The sequence below is a fragment of the Bison bison genome, unplaced genomic scaffold (assembly GCF_000754665.1).
Source record: "Bison bison bison isolate TAMUID 2011002044 unplaced genomic scaffold, Bison_UMD1.0 scf7180017864376, whole genome shotgun sequence".
NCBI lineage: Eukaryota > Metazoa > Chordata > Mammalia > Artiodactyla > Bovidae > Bison > Bison bison.
In genome coordinates, this window is record NW_011494948.1 from 2165343 (window position 1) to 2185342 (window position 20000).

Here is a 20000-nt window from a genome sequence, read left to right on the forward strand (position 1 = left end):
ATGAGAAACGCTGGGCTGGAGGAAGCACAAGCTGGAATCAAGATTGCCGGGAGAAATATCAATAACCTCAGATATGCAGATAACCCCACCCTTATGGCAGAAAGTGAACTAAGAACTTCTTGATGAAAGTGAAAGAGGAGAGTGAAAAAGTTGGCTTAAAGCTCAACATTCAGAAAACGAAGATCATGGCATCCGGTCCCATTCAGTTCAGTTGCTCAGTCATGTCTGACTCTTTGCGACCCCATGAATTGCAGCATGCCAGGCCTCCCTGTCTATCACCAACTCCCGGAGTACACTCAAACTTACGTCTATTGAGTCGGTGATGCCATCCAGCCATCTTATCCTCTGTTGTCCCCTTTTCCTCCTGCTCCCAATCCCTCCCAGCATCAGAGTCTTTTCCAACGGGTCAACTCTTTGCATGAGGTGGCCAAAGTACTGGTCCCGTTACTTCATGGCAAATAGATGGGGAAACAGTGGAAACAGTGGCTGACTTTATTTTGGGGGGCTCTAAAATCACTGCTGCTGCTAAGTCGCTTCAGTCGTGTCCAACTCTGTGCGACCCCATAGATGGCAGCCCATCAGGCTCCCCTGTCCCTGGGATTCTCCAGGCAAGAACACTGGAGTGGGTTGCCATTTCCTTCTCGAATGCATGAAAGTGAAAAGCGAAAGTGAAGTCACTCCGTCGTATCCGACTCCTAGCAACCCCATGGACGGCACCGGGCTCCGCCGTCCATGGGATTCTCCAGGCAAGAGTACTGGCGTGGGGTGCCATTGTCCTCTCCGAAAATCACTGCAGATGGTGATTTCAGCCATGAAATTGAAAGATGCTTACTCTTTGGAAGGGAAGTTATGACCAACCTAGACAGCATATTAAAAAGTAGAGACATTACTTTGTCCATAAAGGTCCATCTAGTCAAGGCTATGGTTTTTCCTGTAGTCATTTATGGATGTGAGAGTTGGACTATAAAGAAAGCTGAGCGCCGAAGAACTGATGCTTTTGAACTGTGGTGTTGTAAAAGACTCCTGAGAGTCCCTTTGAGAGTCCCTTGGACTGCAAGGATATCCAATCAGTCCATCCTAAAGCAGGTCAGTCCTGGGTGTTCATTGGAAGGACTTATGTTGAAGCTGAAACTCCAATACTTTGGCCACCTGATGCGAAGAGCTGACTCATTTGAAAAGATCCTGATGCTGGGAAAGATTTAGGGCAGGAGGAGAAGGGGACTACAGAGGATGAGATGGTTAGATGGCATCACCGACTCAGTGGACATGGGTTTGGGTGGACTCCGGGAGTTGGTGATGGACAGGGAGGCCTGGTGTGCTTCGGTTCATGGGGTGGCAAAGAGTCTGACATGACTGGGCGACTGAACTGAACTGAACTGAAGGATTTTAAATAATTTAATGTTAATTTATGTTGTACTACAAACATTTGTAACCTGAGTACTTACATCAACACTTTAGTTCTAGAATTTGTTGAGTTATTAATTGGAATTGGCTTTGTTAGCTAAACCTAAAAGCACTGCTCTTAGAACCTGCTCACTTCAGAGATGTAATAAAACAGGTTTATTAACATTAACTTAGTATAGCATTCAAAGTGATGAGCCAGAATTTAATCGGTAATAGTTCACTGTGTTTGTGAGTCTTTTAAAAAAGTATTTTTTGTTAGAAATCAGGGCTGTTTTGCTTTGTGAAGTTGGCCTTTTTTAAGACAAAGAATGCTAAGAGATATAATAAAATGGCTTGGTGAATTGAGTTTCACATATAGTTTTATAAACTTTTTTGCCCTGATGTTCCCTAATGAGTTTCATGATAACAAATTAAATATATATTATTATCATATATCCCCTTTCTGAAAATATTAGATGTATCTTAATAGTGATTTATAGAATCTGTTCAAAGTATACCCACAGGCCCGTGTATCATGAAGTCAAGAGAACAGATTCTATAAATTGTCTATATGAGGCTTTGGGCAAATACTTGAACTTTTTTCTTTGTATCCATTTTGTTAATATGTGAAACAGATTAATAATAGAGGCTGACATAAAGCACTACTGTTGGATTGAGTTAATATATGTGAAACCCTTATTATAGTACCTGTAAATGTATGTTATTCTGATTTTTATTTTTCTTTTTAGTAACTATTAACAATTTTTAGCCTTCTATGCTTATTTGCATAACATAATCAAATTATATGTGTGTGTGCATCACATTGATTCGCATCTGATTCTTTGCGATCCTACGGACTTTGCGATCCTACGGAGCCCTCCAGGCTCATCTGTCCACAGGGATTCTCTAGTAGAGAATTCTGGAGTGGGTTGCCATGGCTTCCTCCAGAAGATCTTCCCGACCTAGGGATTGGACCCACATCTCTTGTGTCTCCTGCATTGGCAGGTGGGTTCTTTACCACTAGTACCATCTGGGAAGCCAATAAGTATTGATATATAGATATACATATAGATACATACACACTCATATCAAACAATCAATGGCATACAAATGAACATTTGCTCTGGGGCATCTTTCTCTGAAACCAGTTGGGACAAATTCATCTACCCAAAGCCTTGGAGCTCACTTAGTCAAGTGTTAACTGTGACTTAAGTATTTTAATGCAGAAGACAAAGAAAGGAAATCTCCAAATATCAAGGAGTATATTATTTTACAACCCAATACTTCCGTAAGCATCTTGGAAACCCGAATTAAAAAAAAAAAAAATCCGTTAGAGACAATAGCCATTTTTTTTTTTTTTGTCTCTTCTGTCCTACTCCCATCAAGTCTCCAAATACTCTTTCTTTTTTTTTTTTTTGGTCAATTTTCTCTTTTTATGAATAAATCTTTCCCACCAACGTCCTCAGTAGCTACCTGACCTTTTAACGGAACTTGGGCAAGTAAACAGAATGAGAGTAGTGTCTCGATGCCACGAATGGCGACAAGGTGAGAAGCACAGTCCTACCTCCTCTCCATGCTCCCCATCTTTGTAGACCAGTTCATAGCTGGCGATGGTGTCTGAACGTGGAGGCGTCCAAGACAGCAAAATACTTGTTTCCGATTCAGGTTCTGCCTTGAAATTTAGTGGCTGCCCTGGGACTAAAAACAGAAAAGCAAAGGATTAAGCTCACTGTTACCAGAAATAATCGGAAATTCTTGCATTAACTGTTTAACCTTTCAGTGTTCACATGTATTAGCTGAGCAGAGAGCAAGGTTTCTTACAGTGTCCAAGTTAACCTAGGAATAAAGAGCCCATTTTTTCTCCTTTAAGGCATAAGGACAATGTTACACATATTGTCCTTGTCCTTGAGTGGTTTAATATATATGTAAGATGTGGAATTAGCAAATGTAAATATATCAGTTTCTGAATTCAACTTTAAGGATAATATTTATTATAATATTGTTATAAGCAATAAATGTGATGATACTGTTGTGAGCAATCAACATGATTTATGTAGAGCACTTGGAATGAAGACTGCCTAAATCACATAAAATGTTAAATACATAAAAGCTATTGCTATTTTACAATTGAGGAGGAACTTATTTTTTAGTACTATAGTTTACTTTCAAAACAATTTCCAATTAGGTTTATAAAATCTCACCTTCACTCCATTAGCAAAATCTATAGGCAAGCATAATCATTAGTATTTTTTTTGGTTACCAACCCATTTTTAAACAGATGTAAAATAAAGAGAATTTAAAAACCTAACACTAACAATTCTTTCTAATCTCTAAATGAGTTTATATGAGTTAATACACTAGACCCAATATAAATTTAATATTGTCCCAAGTGAGAAAGAACTAAATTACTACACAAGTTAAAAAGTTTATAGACCACACTTACAATCACAAATATACGAATTTAATATAGTTTTCCCTGGTGGCTCAGACAGTAAAGAATCTGCTAGGAATGTGGGAGACCAGGGTTAGATCCCTGGGTTGAGCTGTTCCCCTGGAGAAGAGAATGGCAACCCACTTCAGTATTCTTGCCTGGAGAACTCCATGGACATAGAAGTGTGGTAAGCTACAGTCCATGGGATCACAAAGAATCAGACATGATTGAGCAACTAACACTTTCACTTTCATAGGAATTTAATAGAGGTCATCTATAATTTGTACCTTGGTCATATGATCCATGCAATAGACAATTTGGAACAGCTATATACAGATGAAATCAAGAATTGGATCTAGTTGAAAACACCTTACCCGAATGTTGAATTAGAATAAATTTTACTAACACCAACCTCCTAGTTAGCACCTAATCCCATGAGGTCCTCTACCCATTATATACAAGGCTAATGCACTTCAGGGCATCAGTGGCACAATTACCCTTACTTACATTGTTCTTGCCCAATGTCTACTCTGGCTGGTGCCCATGTCTTGGTGGCCATTAAATATTTTGATCATTACTCCTGATATTATGGTATGTTTCAAAGTGCCATATCTGAATATATGTCCGTATGCCCACAAGTTCACATGAGAATTGTGTGTATATTTAAATTAAAAAAAGATAAGAATAATACTCCATACCAGAGGGGAAAAGAACACCTCAAGTATTTTTGGCAAATGAGCATAAGCATTCAAAAATATGTACAAACAACATAACTTGTAGCTGATGTATGACATCAATTTCTTTTTTTTTTTGACATCAATTTCTTAAACAATAATTAAAGCATCATTTTCAGAAAGAAAGTCGTTGGAAATATAAAATGTAATGCTTCCTTTTCTTTCTGTAGTCATCTCTCTGCAGTACGACTAAAAAACTGCCTTTTGTTTGAAAAAGAGATTCAAGTTTAAAAGGACCTGCAATGGTTTCTGGGATCCCTAATTATCATTTCATTCCTCATCTGGTCTGTTAACCTGTGAGTGTGAGTGTGTGTGTGTGTGTGTGTGTGTGTGTGTGTGTGTGTGAATAAGTGCATACACTTGTGTCTGGACTGATGCGTAAGGCCAATAATCAGTACTTCATATTTCTAATTAATCTTCTTTTCTCCCCTGTTGTACCACAGGCTTTGAGATACTCATTAATTTGATGCCTCCAGGAATGTACTTTCTGAACTGGGTATCTATTTTTTTTAAAGAACCTGCCCAATAGGTGACCTAACACAATCATTCACACTGAGAGGTGAGAGGTGGAGACAAAAGAAGATAAGAGATCAAGAGCAAGAGAAGGTAGAACAGAAGAAAATAAGAAAACAATCAGGCAAACAGCAAATCAAAGAGAAAACGCATTATTTTTAAAGGAAAATACCAATGTCACAGGCAGGAGCAACAATGGAAGCCAAGAATGATCAGACAGATGGGAGAATGATGTTTGAATTCTAATATTCAGACGATGAAAGGTTTTCTCAACCTAAAAATACACATGCCTATGCATATGTATGCAGTCACTTCTTTTTCTCTAGTTTTATTCCAACTTCCACAAGTCTGGGAAAGAACACCTTGTGATAACTTCTGACATAATCCAAACCGAATAAAGTACTGTCAAGAATTAACAACACAGACAGTATTGAAAGGCTGCTCTCAGGATAATAAATGCTGGTTATATATTTCCTCCCTGCTAATGCTAATAATAAATTGAGTGACAGTGACTGAAAACATTGTGGGAATCTAATTAACTTTTTCTTACTTAAACTGTTTACTTTTTTGCTTTTAATTTGTCTCAAACAAATTCCTGGTAGGTCCCGATGTTTCATCCTTGTTTAGTGCCATACACTTCCTTTAATCCCCTAATTCTGTTTGGTTCTATTCAAAGCCCTCTCTTTCTAAATAATGAAATAGCTACATCAGAGTCTCAGAGGGTGTAAATGTTCATTTTATCCTTGCACAAAGTAAGTAAGTAGTGATTACGCGACTGGATAGACTTTTTAAATAGTACAATGAGGTTGTCCTCCTCTGCTACATAATACAATGAGGTTCTCCTCCTCTGCTTTCACCATCTTTTTTGAAGTGGGCTGGCAGATAATTTATTAGACTGTAAACTTGTAGTAGAAATACCAGTGCCTAGAAATGCCAGGCGGATGAGAAGGCCATGTGGACACAGGGTCACAGGAGTGCCTGGGCCACCAGAAGGAGTCAGTGATGCTCTGAGCCAGGAGACGGCTGCCTTGTGGGATGTGGGTTCAGACTTGCCCAAGCTTCTGATTTTTCAATAGGAGTTGATAATGAATCTTCTAGGTAAAATCTTTCAATTTCTTTATAATCTTAAATAAACTGAAACAGTTGAAATGAAATAGAAAACACTGTATTGGGCAAAAGATGTCTACAGACAAAATCTAGCATATGGATCAGGGCTTAAAAGATTTTTTTTTTTTGTTATATCAGGTTCTGTGCCCACATGTGTCTTAAGGGTGACACTACTCAGACTTTCTTGGGAATTGGGAAAGTGAAAGTCACTCAGTCCTGTCTGACTCTTTGCAAACCTACGGACTGTAGCCTTCCAAGCTCCCCTGTCTCTGGAATTCTCTAGGCAAAAACACTGGAGTGGGTTGCCATGCCCTCCTCCAGGGGATCTTCCCGACCCAGGGATTGAACACTGGTCTCCTGCACTGCACACAGGCTCTTTACCGTTTGAGCCACCAGGGAAGCCAAAGAATACTGGAGTGGGTAGCCTATCCATTCTCCAGGGGATCTTCCCAACTCAGGAATCGAACCCATGTCTCCTGCTCTGCAGGCAGATTCTTTACTGTCTGAGCCACCAGGGAACTGTGGGTTCACCTAAAGATATTGCTTCCTTATTATCATTTAGTCAGTGCTGAAACATCCACAATGAAGCTGAGGCTTTAAAGCCAAAAAAAAAAAAAAAAAAAGCTATGATAGTAATGTATTTATTTATATATTCCCCAAACAAATTAGTCCTAATGATCATAATATATGTTTAGAAGAAAACACTTTAGTGGAGTCCCAACTGTCATATTTATTTTGTCTGTGCCACTTGGAGACACAGGGAAATTTCATCATCGGTCAGAATTTTACACCAAATACAATGCTACAAAGGCTCTGTTAACATTTATATTTATCATTTTCCATACCCTTTTCCCTCTTTCTCTCCTTCCCTGACTGTCTCCCTCCCTCTCCCCTTTTCCTTTTCCCTCCGGATACACACACACACACACAACTGAGGGACTTCACTTTCACTTTTCACTTTCACTTTTCCTTTCATGCATTGGAGAAGGAAATGGCAACCCACTCCAGTGTTCTTGCCTGGAGAGTCCCAGGGATGAGGGAGCCTGGTGGGCTGCCATCTATGGGGTTGCAGAGAGTCGGACACGACTGAAGCAACTTAGCAGCAGAAGCAGCATATATATATATAAAATACTCTCACAATGTTTACACCTCACACTTACTAACATTCTTTTATCTCATTTACTTCAGGTTAGACTATGTATATTTAATTTTTATTCTATTAAGAGCTTTTCTGTTTTGTACCATTTCTCTCACTAATGAACCTCAGATTCATTTTATGGGAAAATCTAAGACTCTGGAAAACATATGGAAGAAGAAGAAGAAGAACAACAAAACTCATCCAGAAATGTAAGTGTAGTAACTGTGACCAGAAGCCAAAAAATTTACATGTGGAAAGAGAAAAAGAATGTAAAAATAGTTTTTCTTTAAAATTGTATTTAATAAATCCTTATATTTGGTGAAGTGGTGCTGTTATATCCTTCTTCTTGATTGCTTATTTAATGTCCACAAAGAAATACAAATATGGGTTATCAGTTCCCTAAAATAAGATTATAACCCATTGAGAAATGTAAAATATTTGCATAGTAATACAATTATATTCAATATAAATATCTGAAGGCAACTTAAAGAGAATGGAGAATGAATAAAAAGTGAAAAGAAAATCTGCATGATATCTAAACTTTGATAATTAGAAGAAATAAAATTTCAGTAGATTTTAGAAGAGAAACAGGTTAGCACACATATAAGCTGGCTAAAAAACAATTTTGCCTCACCATAGTATAAATATGAAATGTACCAAGAGATTAAAAAAAAAAAAACAAATAACTTATTGTTAAAATAGCTAGTGCTCTAATAAGGTACATATTTTAAAATGTGAGTATCTAGCATATTGACAAATGGTAACAACAACAATAAAAACAACAGCCAGAATTATAGTGGTAGTAAAACAAAACCAAATTCAAACAAGGAGTCGGATTTCTAAGTGCTACAGATATATTATTGACAAAAGTAGTACTTAATACACAAGCACCTGCCTAAATCTTGTTCTCAACTGTCATTAGACATCAATAAGAAAAAGTTAAATTTTATTACAGTTGTATTTATAGAAACAGCTCTTTTACTCATTGCTAAAATAACCTAGAAAAAGCATTTAAATTTTTGTTATTGGAAATCAGTCTTTTTTAATTTGCCTATATTGACTTGTTGATATATATATTTAGTAGTAATGAAATGATTTAAAAATTATGAAAATCTAAAGCACAATGTCTCTAAAATGTCATAGTTCTATTACAATTTTGCTTCTTCAAAACATTTAAAGTTGATACCACTCATTAATATTTACTTAGTAAATGCATATAATTATTTTCCTTTCAAAGACCTATACTATTAAGGTCTGCACATAAAAATCAGTACTTTCTCCAAGAATTTATTGAATGCATAGAAAAATTAGAGGTCAGATGTGTTTTCTAAAGAAAGTTCAGAAAAAAGACACGCATTAGGATTTAATAGCTTTATGATTGTCCCATTAGCATGAACAACATACAACATTTATTTCAGTGCACAGGTTGAAGATGTTAATTTATTACATTTCTTTAGAAGAGTTTTATTTGTCCTTCTTTTGTAAAATATAGTTACCCTACATTCTTATATAATTATATACATGAGAAAACTATAACAGACATCTTTTCTGAAGGTGTTTTTCCATAGCAGAGTTTTTCCCCAACATAACATAAATACTTCCCTTGTCAATGACCATACAGTCCACGTATTTTCAAGGCGAACTAGTCGCAAGTAATTATAATGCAAGAAGTTAAAGCGATGGAAACTCTGGATGATTAATCCATACATTTAGAAAATAATCATTTTAGCCAAAACTTTTTTATATTTAGAATCATTTAAAGATCATGTGATAGTTTCATCTGCACTAATATTCATAATTAAGGGACTATATTACTGACTATAAATAGATATCCAAGAAAAAGATACGCAAAAAGTCAAAGTGGTTGTCTGAGGAAACTTACAAATAGCTGAGAAAAGAAGAGAAGCAAAAGGCAAATGAGAAAAAGAAAGATATATCCATCTGAATGCAGAGTTTGAAACAAGAGCAAGGAGAGATAAGGAAGCCTTCCTAAGTGAACAATGCAAAGAGAGGAAAACAACAGAATTGAAAAAGACAAGAGAACTTTGCAAGAAAATTAGAGATACCAAGGGAACATTTCATGCAAAATGAGCACAATAAAGGAAATGGTATGGTCTTAACAGAAGAAAAAGATACTAAGAGGAGGTGGCAAAAAGTTACAGAAAAACTAAACAAAAAAAGATCTTAATGACCTGGATAACCACAATAATGTGATCACACACCTAGAGCCAGACATCCTGGAGTGTGAAGTCAAGTGGGCCATACGAAGCATCATTACAAACAAAGCTAGTGGTGGTGATGGGTTTCCAGCTGAGCTATTTCAAATCCTTAAGATGATGCTGTGAAAGTGCTGTACTTAAAATGTGAGCCAATCTGGAAGACTCATCAGTGGCCACAGGACTGGAAATGGTCAGTTTTTATTCCAAACTCAAAGAAAGGCAATGCCGAAGAATGTTCAAACTATCACACTATTGCACCCATTTCACAGGCTAGCAAAGTATGCTTAAGATCTTCCAAACGAGCTTCAACTGTAGGTTCAACAAGGTCTTGTGAACCAAGTCCTTCCAGATGTTCAAGATGGATTTAGAAAGGCAGAGAAAACAGAGGTCAAATTGCCAACATCTGTTGGATCATAGAAAAAGCAATAGAATTCCAGAAAAAAAAAATCTACTTCTACTTCACTGATACACTAAAGCCTTTGACTTTGTGAATCAAAACAAACTGTGGAAAATTCTTAAAGAGAGATGGGAATACCAGACTACTTTACCTGACTCCTGAGAAACCTGTATACAGGCCAAAAAGCAACAGTTAGAACCAGACATGCAACAAGGAACTGGTTCCAAATTGGGAAAGGAGTACGTCAAGGCTGTATATTGTCACCTTGCTTATTTAACTTCTATGCAGAGTACATCATGCAAAATGCTGGTCTGGATGAAGCACAAGCTGGAATCAAGATTGCTGGGAGAAATATCAACTACCTCAGATTTGCAATGACACCACCCTGATGGCAGAAAGCAAAGAGGAACTAAAGAGCTGCTTGATGAAAGTGAAAGAGGAGAGTGAAAAAAGAAAAAGCTGTCTTAAAACTCAACATTCAAAAAACTAAGATGATGGCATCTGGTCCCATCACTTCATGGCCAAATAGAGGGGGAAACAATGGAAATAGTGACAGATTTTATTTTCTTGGGCTCAAAAATCACTGTAGATGGTGACTACAGCCATGAAATTAAAATATGCTTGCTCTTTGGAAGAAAAGCTATGATAAACCTGGAGAACTTATTAAAAAGCAGAGACATTACTTTGCCGACAAAGGTCCATATAGTTACAGTTAAAGCTTTGGTTTTGACAGCAGTCATGTACAGATGTGAGAGTTGGCCATAAAGAAGGCTGAGCATGGAATAATTGATGCTTTTGAACTGTGGTGTTAGAGAAAACTCTTGAGAGTCCCCTGGACTAAACGGAGGTCAAACCAGTCAATCCTAAAGGAAATCAACCCAGAATAGTCATTGGAAGGACTGATGCTGAAGTTGAAGCTCCAACAGTTTGGCTACCTGAGGCAAAGAGTTGACTCATTATAAAAGACCCTGATGCTGGGCAAGGTTGAAGGCAGGAGGAGATGGGGATGGCAGAGGATGAGATGGGTGGATGGCATCACTGACTCAATGGACATGAGTCTGAGCAAGCTCTGGGAGATGGCGAAGAACAGGGAAGTCTGGTGTGCTGCAGTCCATAGGGTCGCAGAGTTGGACACAACTAAGTGACTGAACAACAATAGACAGATATTTTGATTGTCTATATTACTAGAAATTATGAATTTACATCAACTCCATTTATATCAATATGTATGATGGTACTCTTAGAAAAAATCAAAAGTAATAATGTCTCTCTTAAACTCACTTTATTTCTAATTACCGTTTCTGCAGAGTCTGATTTTAAACAAAAACAGGAATGTTATTGTCAGGGGATTAAAGGTAATATAATGAATGTACCTTTCTGATTAAGTAGACATACAATATATCTCTCTCTGGATATAAAATTAAAATATATTTGAGAAGTTCATATAGATATATTACTGACCTGTGCATTTTTGTAGTTTTTTGGAAAAGACAAAATATTAGTGAGAATAATCATAAACTTAAATTTTATATAACCTAATAAAATAATATTTTATAATGGTTTTATGTTTTGCTGAGCAGTGGTTCTATGAATTAGCTAATCAAGAGCATCTCAGCATTAATTATATCAGAACTAACATCATTGTATTTGGCAGGTGTCCACTAACATCAAATGGCCTTTGTTAATTAAGTCTGGAGAACAGATCAAATCATTGTGCCATTTTGGAAGGTTTTCTTAGCCTATTGATCTTGGCAGGCACAAGTCATCATGTCATTATATATCTTCTCAATCAATGGGTATTAAAATCACAACTATTATGCAAGGTTCTTGGAAATACCTTAATGTAAAAAAGAAAAAGTTAAACAGAAATTGATAACAGCTATTCTAATGCATCTGTGACCCATTCATCTAGATTTTTTTTTTTTTTAGGTACAGAGTCCCTGGATCACATTAATTCAATTGCTCTTGTCATAATATTACCTTCACTGAGTAATGATTTATGTTACATTATGTCCCTTGGTAATACAGAAAATCAAAATATGGTCTACTGAAACATCAGTTCTATATCTTTCATTAAATTGTGACTAAAAGCATTATCGTCTGCCATTTCATGTTCTTAAGATAAGGATACTCATGATTCACAAAGATTCTTATGTTTTGGTTGAATTTAGTTTCAGAAACTATTTGGTTTCTTAGCTAAATCCTCCTGTCATAAGGAAAAAAAATATGAAACACTTTGATATTCATGCTAAAATTTGTAGTTAGAAAATTAAGAAGCAGATTTAGTGATCAAGTATAATAACCTATTAAAAAGGTATTCCTTCTTCTTTTAGATAAATACATATTTTTTTCCTATCTAAACGGTTTAGTGTACCTCTGTACTAGGATAATCGAATAGCTACTACAAGTATTTCAGAAGTAAATCATCCTTAATTCTTGGATACAATACTTGAAACTCTGTATTTCCTGCCTCTGTTCAAAAACCTAGTAAGAACCAAAAAAAAAAAAAAGTAAGACATTTGTAAATTATTAATTTAAAAGACAATGGTGCTTCAGCAAAGGAAACAAGAAAATAAAAAGACAACCCACCTATGGGTATTAGGATAAGGGATAAGGAACTAGTCTCAAAAATTGACAAATAGCTCATGACGTTTAACAGTATCATAACAACCCACTCAAAATGGGCAGAAGACCTAAACACATATTTCTTCAGAGAAGAATACAGATGGCCAACAGGCACATGAAAAGATGTTCCATGTTGCTAATTATTAGAGAAATGCAAGTCAGAACCACAATGAGATATCACCTCATAGCAGCCAGAATGGCTATCATGAAAAAATCCACAAACAATAAATGCCAGGGAAGGTGTGGAGAAAAGGGAACCCTCCCAACACTGCTGGTAGAATATACATTGGTACAGCAATGGTATGGAGATTTCTTAAAAAATTAAAAACAGAGTTGCCATATGACCCTGCAATCCCACTCCTGGGCCTATATCTGGAGAAAAACAAGATCCGAAAAGATATATGTACAGCAGTGTTCGTTGCAGCACTGTTTACAATACCCAATACTCAAGACATGGAAGCAACCGAAAAGTCCATTGACAGAGGAATGGATAGAGACATGGTACATATATGCAATGGAATATAACCAGCCGATAAAAAGAACGAAATAATTCCATGTGTAGCAACATGCATGAACCTGGAGAAGGTCCTACCACGTGAAGTGAGACAGAGAAGGAGAACTATCCTAAGACATCCCTTATATGTGGAACCTAAAAAGAAACAATGCAAATGAACTGACATAACAGAAACAGACTCACAGAGTTGGAGAACAAGCCTATGGCTGACAGGGGTAAGAAGCAGGGGAGCGAGTTAGGGAGTTTCAGATGGACATGGACACACTGCTATACTTAAAATGCATAACCGACAAGGTCACAGTGCATAGCACATGAAACTCCGCCCCATGATATGTGGCAGCCTGGGTGGGAGGGGAGTCTGGGGGAGAATGGATACATGTGTAGGTATGGCAGAGTTCCTTCAGCACTCACCTAAAGCTATCACAACACTGTTTCTCAATCAGCTATACCCGACACCAAATAAAAATTCTGAAAAGTAATAGAAAAGATAATGGAGCATAAAAGAATCTAGAGTGTCCAATTAATAACCTATGACCCAAAGGAAGTTACTGACTCTTTTTACCTTTACTGATCCTCCATTTACTTGAGATAATTCCTCATCTATCTAAATGAGTAGGAAGAATTAATACACCCAGAAGCAGACTGCCCAGCCTGTTATGATGATGATGATGATAGTTATATACAACTGAAGTTATAAAATATTTCTGTCCATTATCTAATTGATAGTCTTGTTATGGGTTGAAGAGTCTCCCACAAAAATTATCATATGTTGAATTCCTAATACCAAGAACCTTATTAAGTGACCTTATTTGGAAATAAAATTACTGCAGATAGAATCAGTCATTATATTAGATGTAATTAGTCATTATCAGGATTACCTGGTATCATTAGGTTGGGCCCTAAACCATTATGACTGATACCTTATAAAAAAGGGAAATTTGGACAGAGGAACATGCACCCAGGGAGAAGGCCATGAACAATGTAGGCAGAAATCACAGTGATGCTTCTATAAGCTGAGAAACAGCCAAGATTACCAGCAAACCACCAAAAGCTAGGAGTGAGCCCCAGGGCCTCGCTGACAGCTCTCCCAGAACCAAGCCTGCTGACACTTGGTTCTCAAACTTCTAGTCACCACAACAAAAGATGGTCCATTTTTATTGTTTCAGCCACACAGGAAGTAGCATTTTGTATAGCAGCCTTAGGAAAATTAAAACAAAACAAAACAAAAAACTACTACCCCTAAACACTATAAGGTGGTTATTACTTTAGATGAGAAAACTGAAGTTCAGAGAGATGAAGGAACTTGTCAAAGGTTATAGAGCTAAAAATGGGACTTACGGATTCAAACCTTGGTTACATTACTCTAAGATCAGAGTTTCTTACAGTATAAAAGCTGAAAAATCTAAAAACCTAGAACTTGAGTATAGATATATACTCTTCCTATATACGTTCTTATATCTTTAATGGTTATTTAACTGCTGCTGTTGCTGCTAAGTCGCTTCAGTCATGTCAGACTCTGCAACCCCAGAGACAGCAGCCCACCAGGCTCCCCTGTCCCTGGGATTCTCTAGGCAAGAACACTGGAGTGGGTTGCCATTTCCTTCTCCAGTGCATGAAAGTGAAAAGTGAAAGGGAAGTGGCTCAGTTGTGTCCGACTCTTCGCGACCCCATGCACTGCAGCCTACTAGGCTCCTCCATCCATGGGATTTTCCAGGCAAGAACACTGGAGTGGGTTGCCATTTCCTTCTCCAATGCATGAAAGTGAAAAGTCAAAGTGAAGTCACTCAGTCGTGTCCGACTCGCAGAGACCCCATGGACTGCAGCCTACCAGGCTCCTCCGTCCATGGGATTTTCCACTTAAGAGTACTGGAGTAGGGTGCCGTTGCCTTCTCCCTATTTAACTACTAGAATAGTATAATAAAAAATAATCTCAACAGTTGACTATTTTCAGTCGAGAAAAAGAATGAGATTCACTGATTTCTACATTTTCAATGAGAAACTTATGAAAAACTTACTCTATAATACTTTCATGCATATTAACATAACAAACACAGAACCGTGAACACAGTAAAAGCCAAATCAAGAAGATATATGATTTTTAGTATAACTATGATAAACCACTTCTACAGTTATATTTTTGATATTTTAGTGATAAACCCATGAACAAGCCAGTAAGAACCAAATAATAGTATGAAAATAAAGGTAGGAGAACTACAAACATACTAGATTTCTAGTAGCCAAGGCGAAAGTTCTCAGCCACAAGATTCAGAAAGTCCACAACATAAAAACAAGTCAGTGGTTACACATAAGTTTATCAACTTTTGACAGCTGAGAAAATGTAATAATTCATTCTCAGGATTACCCATGAGCTATGACTACAGATTATAGACACGATCTCCAATTATATGATTCATATGTGGATCCCCAGAACAAACCAATGGCATGCCGCCAAGAAAATCACAGATTAATGCAGGTTTGAAAGCGTCAGTCACTCAGTCGTGTCCAACTCTTTGCGATCCCATGGATTGTAGCCCATCAGGCTCCTCTGTCCATGGGGTTCTCCAGGCAAGAATACTGGAGTGGGTTGCCATTTCCTTCTCCAGGGGATCTTCCTCACCCAGGGATTAAACCCGGTCTCCAGCATTGGAGGCAGATTCTTTACCATCTGAGCCACCAGGAAGCCCCAGTACGAGTTTAAGAGGCTCCAACATAATAAACAGTCATATGAACAGTTCTCAGATATTTAAGAATAAACTTAAAAAAAACCCACTATGGCTATTCCCGTGTATGTGTAAGCATGTTCAGTCATGCCCAACCATTTGGACTGTAGCCCACCAGGCTCCTCTGCCCTTGGGATTTCCCAGGCAAAACTCATCCCATGATGAACTGATCAATTTGAATCTATGACCACAGAAATCTGGTATCCTCTTATAAAAATAAAACTACTAGAAGGGCCAAGTTTTTCTTCATAAAATCACTGGTGTCTGCTCTAACATCCAGTAAAATGGGTGAATAAGGCCCCAAAGTTTGATTTCAGATATTGGTAACTGTCTTTACCCGTGAGCCCATAGAAAGAAAAAAAAAATCAAAAACATTAACAGAATATTAATTTTTAAGCAAGCTGCTTCCTGGAAAATATAAGCCATTTAAATACCCAAGGCCTCCTGACAAATGTTTTTAGTTTTAACTTTATCTTGAATTATCCACCCCTCCACAGACTAAATAAATTTTTGGTACTATTCTATCAGAGTTGCTAATACAAAGAAGCATGGTTCTTCTATTCTCTAAATGCTGTATGGTGAATGCATTCATCCATCTCCTGCAAAAAGTCTTCAAGTCATCTGGATACAAAAAGAAAGGATGCTACATATAGGGGTAGGAGAGTAAGAGTTACAGACTACTAGGTATAAGCTATAAAGATACATCGCACAACATGGGGAATATTTAGCCCGTATTTTATAACAACCGTAAATGGAGCATTACCTTTAAAAATTGTGAATCACTATATGGTACACTGGAAACCTATGTAATATTGTACACCAACCATATTTCAATTAAAAAAAAAGATGTTAAATATATCCTCTTTTCAAAGGACTGTATTATTTATAGTCTTTCAGTGTCCATGCCTGTCCCTCTTTACATGCCGTAACTCCTTACTTAGAAGCTCTAAATCTCAAAAACTAAAACGTCTACTGTCTTTGTTCTTTGTTTCTGCCCCTGCCATTTCTTCGCACCAACTCTTCTCCACCCGACTCCCCGTTCAGAAGCAGACCTACCTCCTGTCTGAGTAATGACTTGAATGTCACTTGAAAGAGGACCATCTCCAATTGAGGTGAAAGCCAGGACTTTGACGGAATACGTTTTCTGGGGCACTAAGTTGCCTATAGTAGTGATCTGGCTGTCAGCTACATTGTGCTTCATCCAGTTGTTGACATGCTGAGTGGGATCCATTGTATAATAAACTCTGTATCCTTGGATCTGTCCATTTGGCTCTTCAGGCTCCTTCCACTGGACCAAGATGGTGGTTGAACTCAACATCCGTGCCTGGACATCCCGCGGGGCACTGGACGGTGCTTGCTCTGAGGTCTGCGTCAGCACAGGCTCGCTGGGAGGCCCCCGCCCGATGTTATTGACAGCAACGACCCTGAATTCGTAATCCGAGTAGGGGCTCAGTCCGGCGACACTGTAGCGTGTCGTTGCCACCCCATCAATTTCTTTGTAAGGTTCCTCAGAATTTTTGGGTTTATGCTGAATGATGTAGTAAGAGACCGGCTCAGGGTTCCCAGAGTCCCACGTCAGTGTGATGCTTGTAGCAGTGCTCTCAGTCACGACAGGAGTTCCTGGAGGTTTGGGTAAGGCTTGAGGGAGAAAAAAGGCCATGAGCACCCACTGTCTTTAAGAAATCACGAGATTCCGTAACTCTAGTATTAGAATAATAGGATTATGTATCTAGCGGAGATTTAATTAGATGAAATCATAGCAGAGTAGTTTTCTAAGTGGTCAGGATGTACAGTAAGACATGCGCAGGTGACAAACCCCAGGTGACTAGAAGTGTATTATATAGCGTTGCATTTTGGGGCTGATAATGAAATTCACCATTTATTATCTATGAGATGCTGGATACATTGCTTAATTTCAGTTTGCTTTAGTTTTCTCATGTGAAAAATAGGAAAAAATGTATTATTGGAATTGTACAGTTGGGTAACTGTATTTCATGAGTTTGTGGTGAAGATTAATGAACTAATCCAGTAATGCTCTTAGAATTTATCTGGCACCCTGAGAAAACAGTGGTTCCAATTATTATAACCAAAGGCTTGGCCAATGAGATTCTCGCTTTGAAAAAATAATACAACTAAATACTAATAAACATTGAAAAGAGCAAAATTTTAAGTATAATGAAATGGTATTCAATTGCTATAAGAGTATTCATTTTGTTTTCAAGATGTATGACATAGACAACAGAATGATAATTTTTTAAATAAATTATCTAACCAATAACTTTTAGGTAACAAAGAATAATAATTTCAAATTCATCAATTTCAAATTCATGCTTTTTTACTTAATATTCAAAGTATGCTGAAGAACTAAATTAAAGCCTATCCACAAATCTCTTTTTAAAATATTTTATTGTCATAATAGATATTCTATATCCAATATGAGTAACATATTACAGCTACATGAAAAACATTTCATTTAAATTCATATTTTAGAAATCATGTTATTTTTTTAGAAAAAAAGCATGACTCAAAATGCTACTAACTAAGAATGAAAGCCATCTATGCCGGTGGCCTCATATTCAAGCACCTCACCTGGACAGTGATTCAGAAAGGTATGGTGTTAGGGAAGAAAGGAGAATTTCACAAGCTGATTTTTTAGAGAAAACTCAGAAAGTAACACTCCTATAAACAGCTCTTTAGTACTCTTCTTTCCTTTTCAACTTAAAGAAAATACAACACTGCTTACAATGGTAACTCTTCAAGAATAACGAACTTGTACTTGATCACTGTTACACCAACAATACCTAGAGCACTGTCCAGACCTGAGTAGGGTTTTAAGAAGCATTGTGAAATGACTGCCTGAATAAATGAGTCCTTTCTCTAAGGTGCTTTTAGTTTCGATTCACTTTTTGCTGTCAAGTTTCACCCTCATGTTTTATTATTTATGTTGGAGGAGGAGGGGGTAGGGAAGTAGCAAGAGTCAGGAAAACAAAGATAAGAAATTGAACAAGATATTAGTTTAATGTGACTCCTGCTTTTGCATTCTTGAAGGTCTTTAGTAAATCTTCAAATATTTAAAGCTGACATGGTTAGTATGGGAAAGGTGATTCAATATTTGCATACGACTCTAAGAACCATGGAATGATAATATTTGGCCAAGGGATTTTATGGAAAATAATAATAAAAAGACATTTGTTTAAATATTCTGGTCTGGCATTTTGCAAGAAAGCGGATAACCTGAATTTTCCCTAGATGCTTTTCTGTGTTCTTGAGGCAAGTAAAAATATTGCTAATCAAAGATGTGTGTTTACTGATATTTAACAGATACTCTCAGTTTTACTAAGTGACGCCGATTATACAGTACAGGTTTTGTGTCTGTAATAGTATGCTTAGTGTAATGAAACATTACTATTAATATTTTAAATGATGAAATATTGAAAACGGTGTGTACCTTGTTATGTCACATCATTGCTTTTATATGGTATATAGTAAGTATATATATATTTGGTCAAAGGTATGACACTGACTACATTATGTGTGGTCCATTATTTTTTTTAGGGTCACAGTTCCTAGAAGGGGAAGATGATTTGTGCTCATTTTGCAATAGTTCCAGACATTTGCAGGAATCTAAAGTTACTCTCATACTGACTCATTTTCGGAAAGTTTTCTAAAATTCTATAAATACTGTGTAAAAACAGCTGGTTCCCTCACATATTCATTTCCCCTCCTTTGATTCAAAAGTAACCAAGGCATATAATTCTTTGGTTATAGTCAGTACCCTTATTTCAAGGAAAAAAAAAATTGTTGCGCACTTCACCTACACAAGGTGAGAGATGAAGCTGAAACAGAATATAATCACACTTTCATTTTGCATTTTAATGGCACGGTCTATCAAAAATTTAAAGCATCTATTATTAGACCATGTTGATTTCAACTCTTTTTTTTTTTTGTCTTCTGGGATTTTGAGCATTTATTAACACTTACTTGGATTTTTCTGTCATGTACCTCTTCTCAAGGTTCTGGATGAATATAAAACCTGTACACATCATCCCGACCATTACAGCTGAGCATGTTGAGCATTCCTCATCCTGCCCTGTTAGTGCCTGAGCCTGGCTACCACTTAAGTATTTTGAAAATTATCATGACTTAGGTTGTCAATATTTTTAAGAGAGAATGTGCCTACCTAGATATGTGTATCTAACGTGATACCACAAATAAGACT

At 37.1% G+C, this 20000-nt stretch overlaps 1 protein-coding gene across 9 annotated transcripts in view; it reads right to left on the reverse strand.

Moving 5' to 3' along the window:
• PTPRD (protein tyrosine phosphatase, receptor type, D) overlaps nucleotides 1-20000 on the reverse strand; it is a 572360-nt gene that overhangs the window by 197753 nt on the left and 354607 nt on the right. For all 9 annotated transcript variants that reach the window (XM_010856985.1, XM_010856991.1, XM_010856992.1 and 6 more), the window contains exons 8-9: nucleotides 16838-17419; nucleotides 2948-3081 (exon numbers count right to left, since the gene is read on the reverse strand). In XM_010856985.1, coding sequence (XP_010855287.1) covers nucleotides 2948-3081; nucleotides 16838-17419 — 716 coding nt within the window. The remainder of the gene's footprint in view (nucleotides 1-2947; nucleotides 3082-16837; nucleotides 17420-20000) is intronic.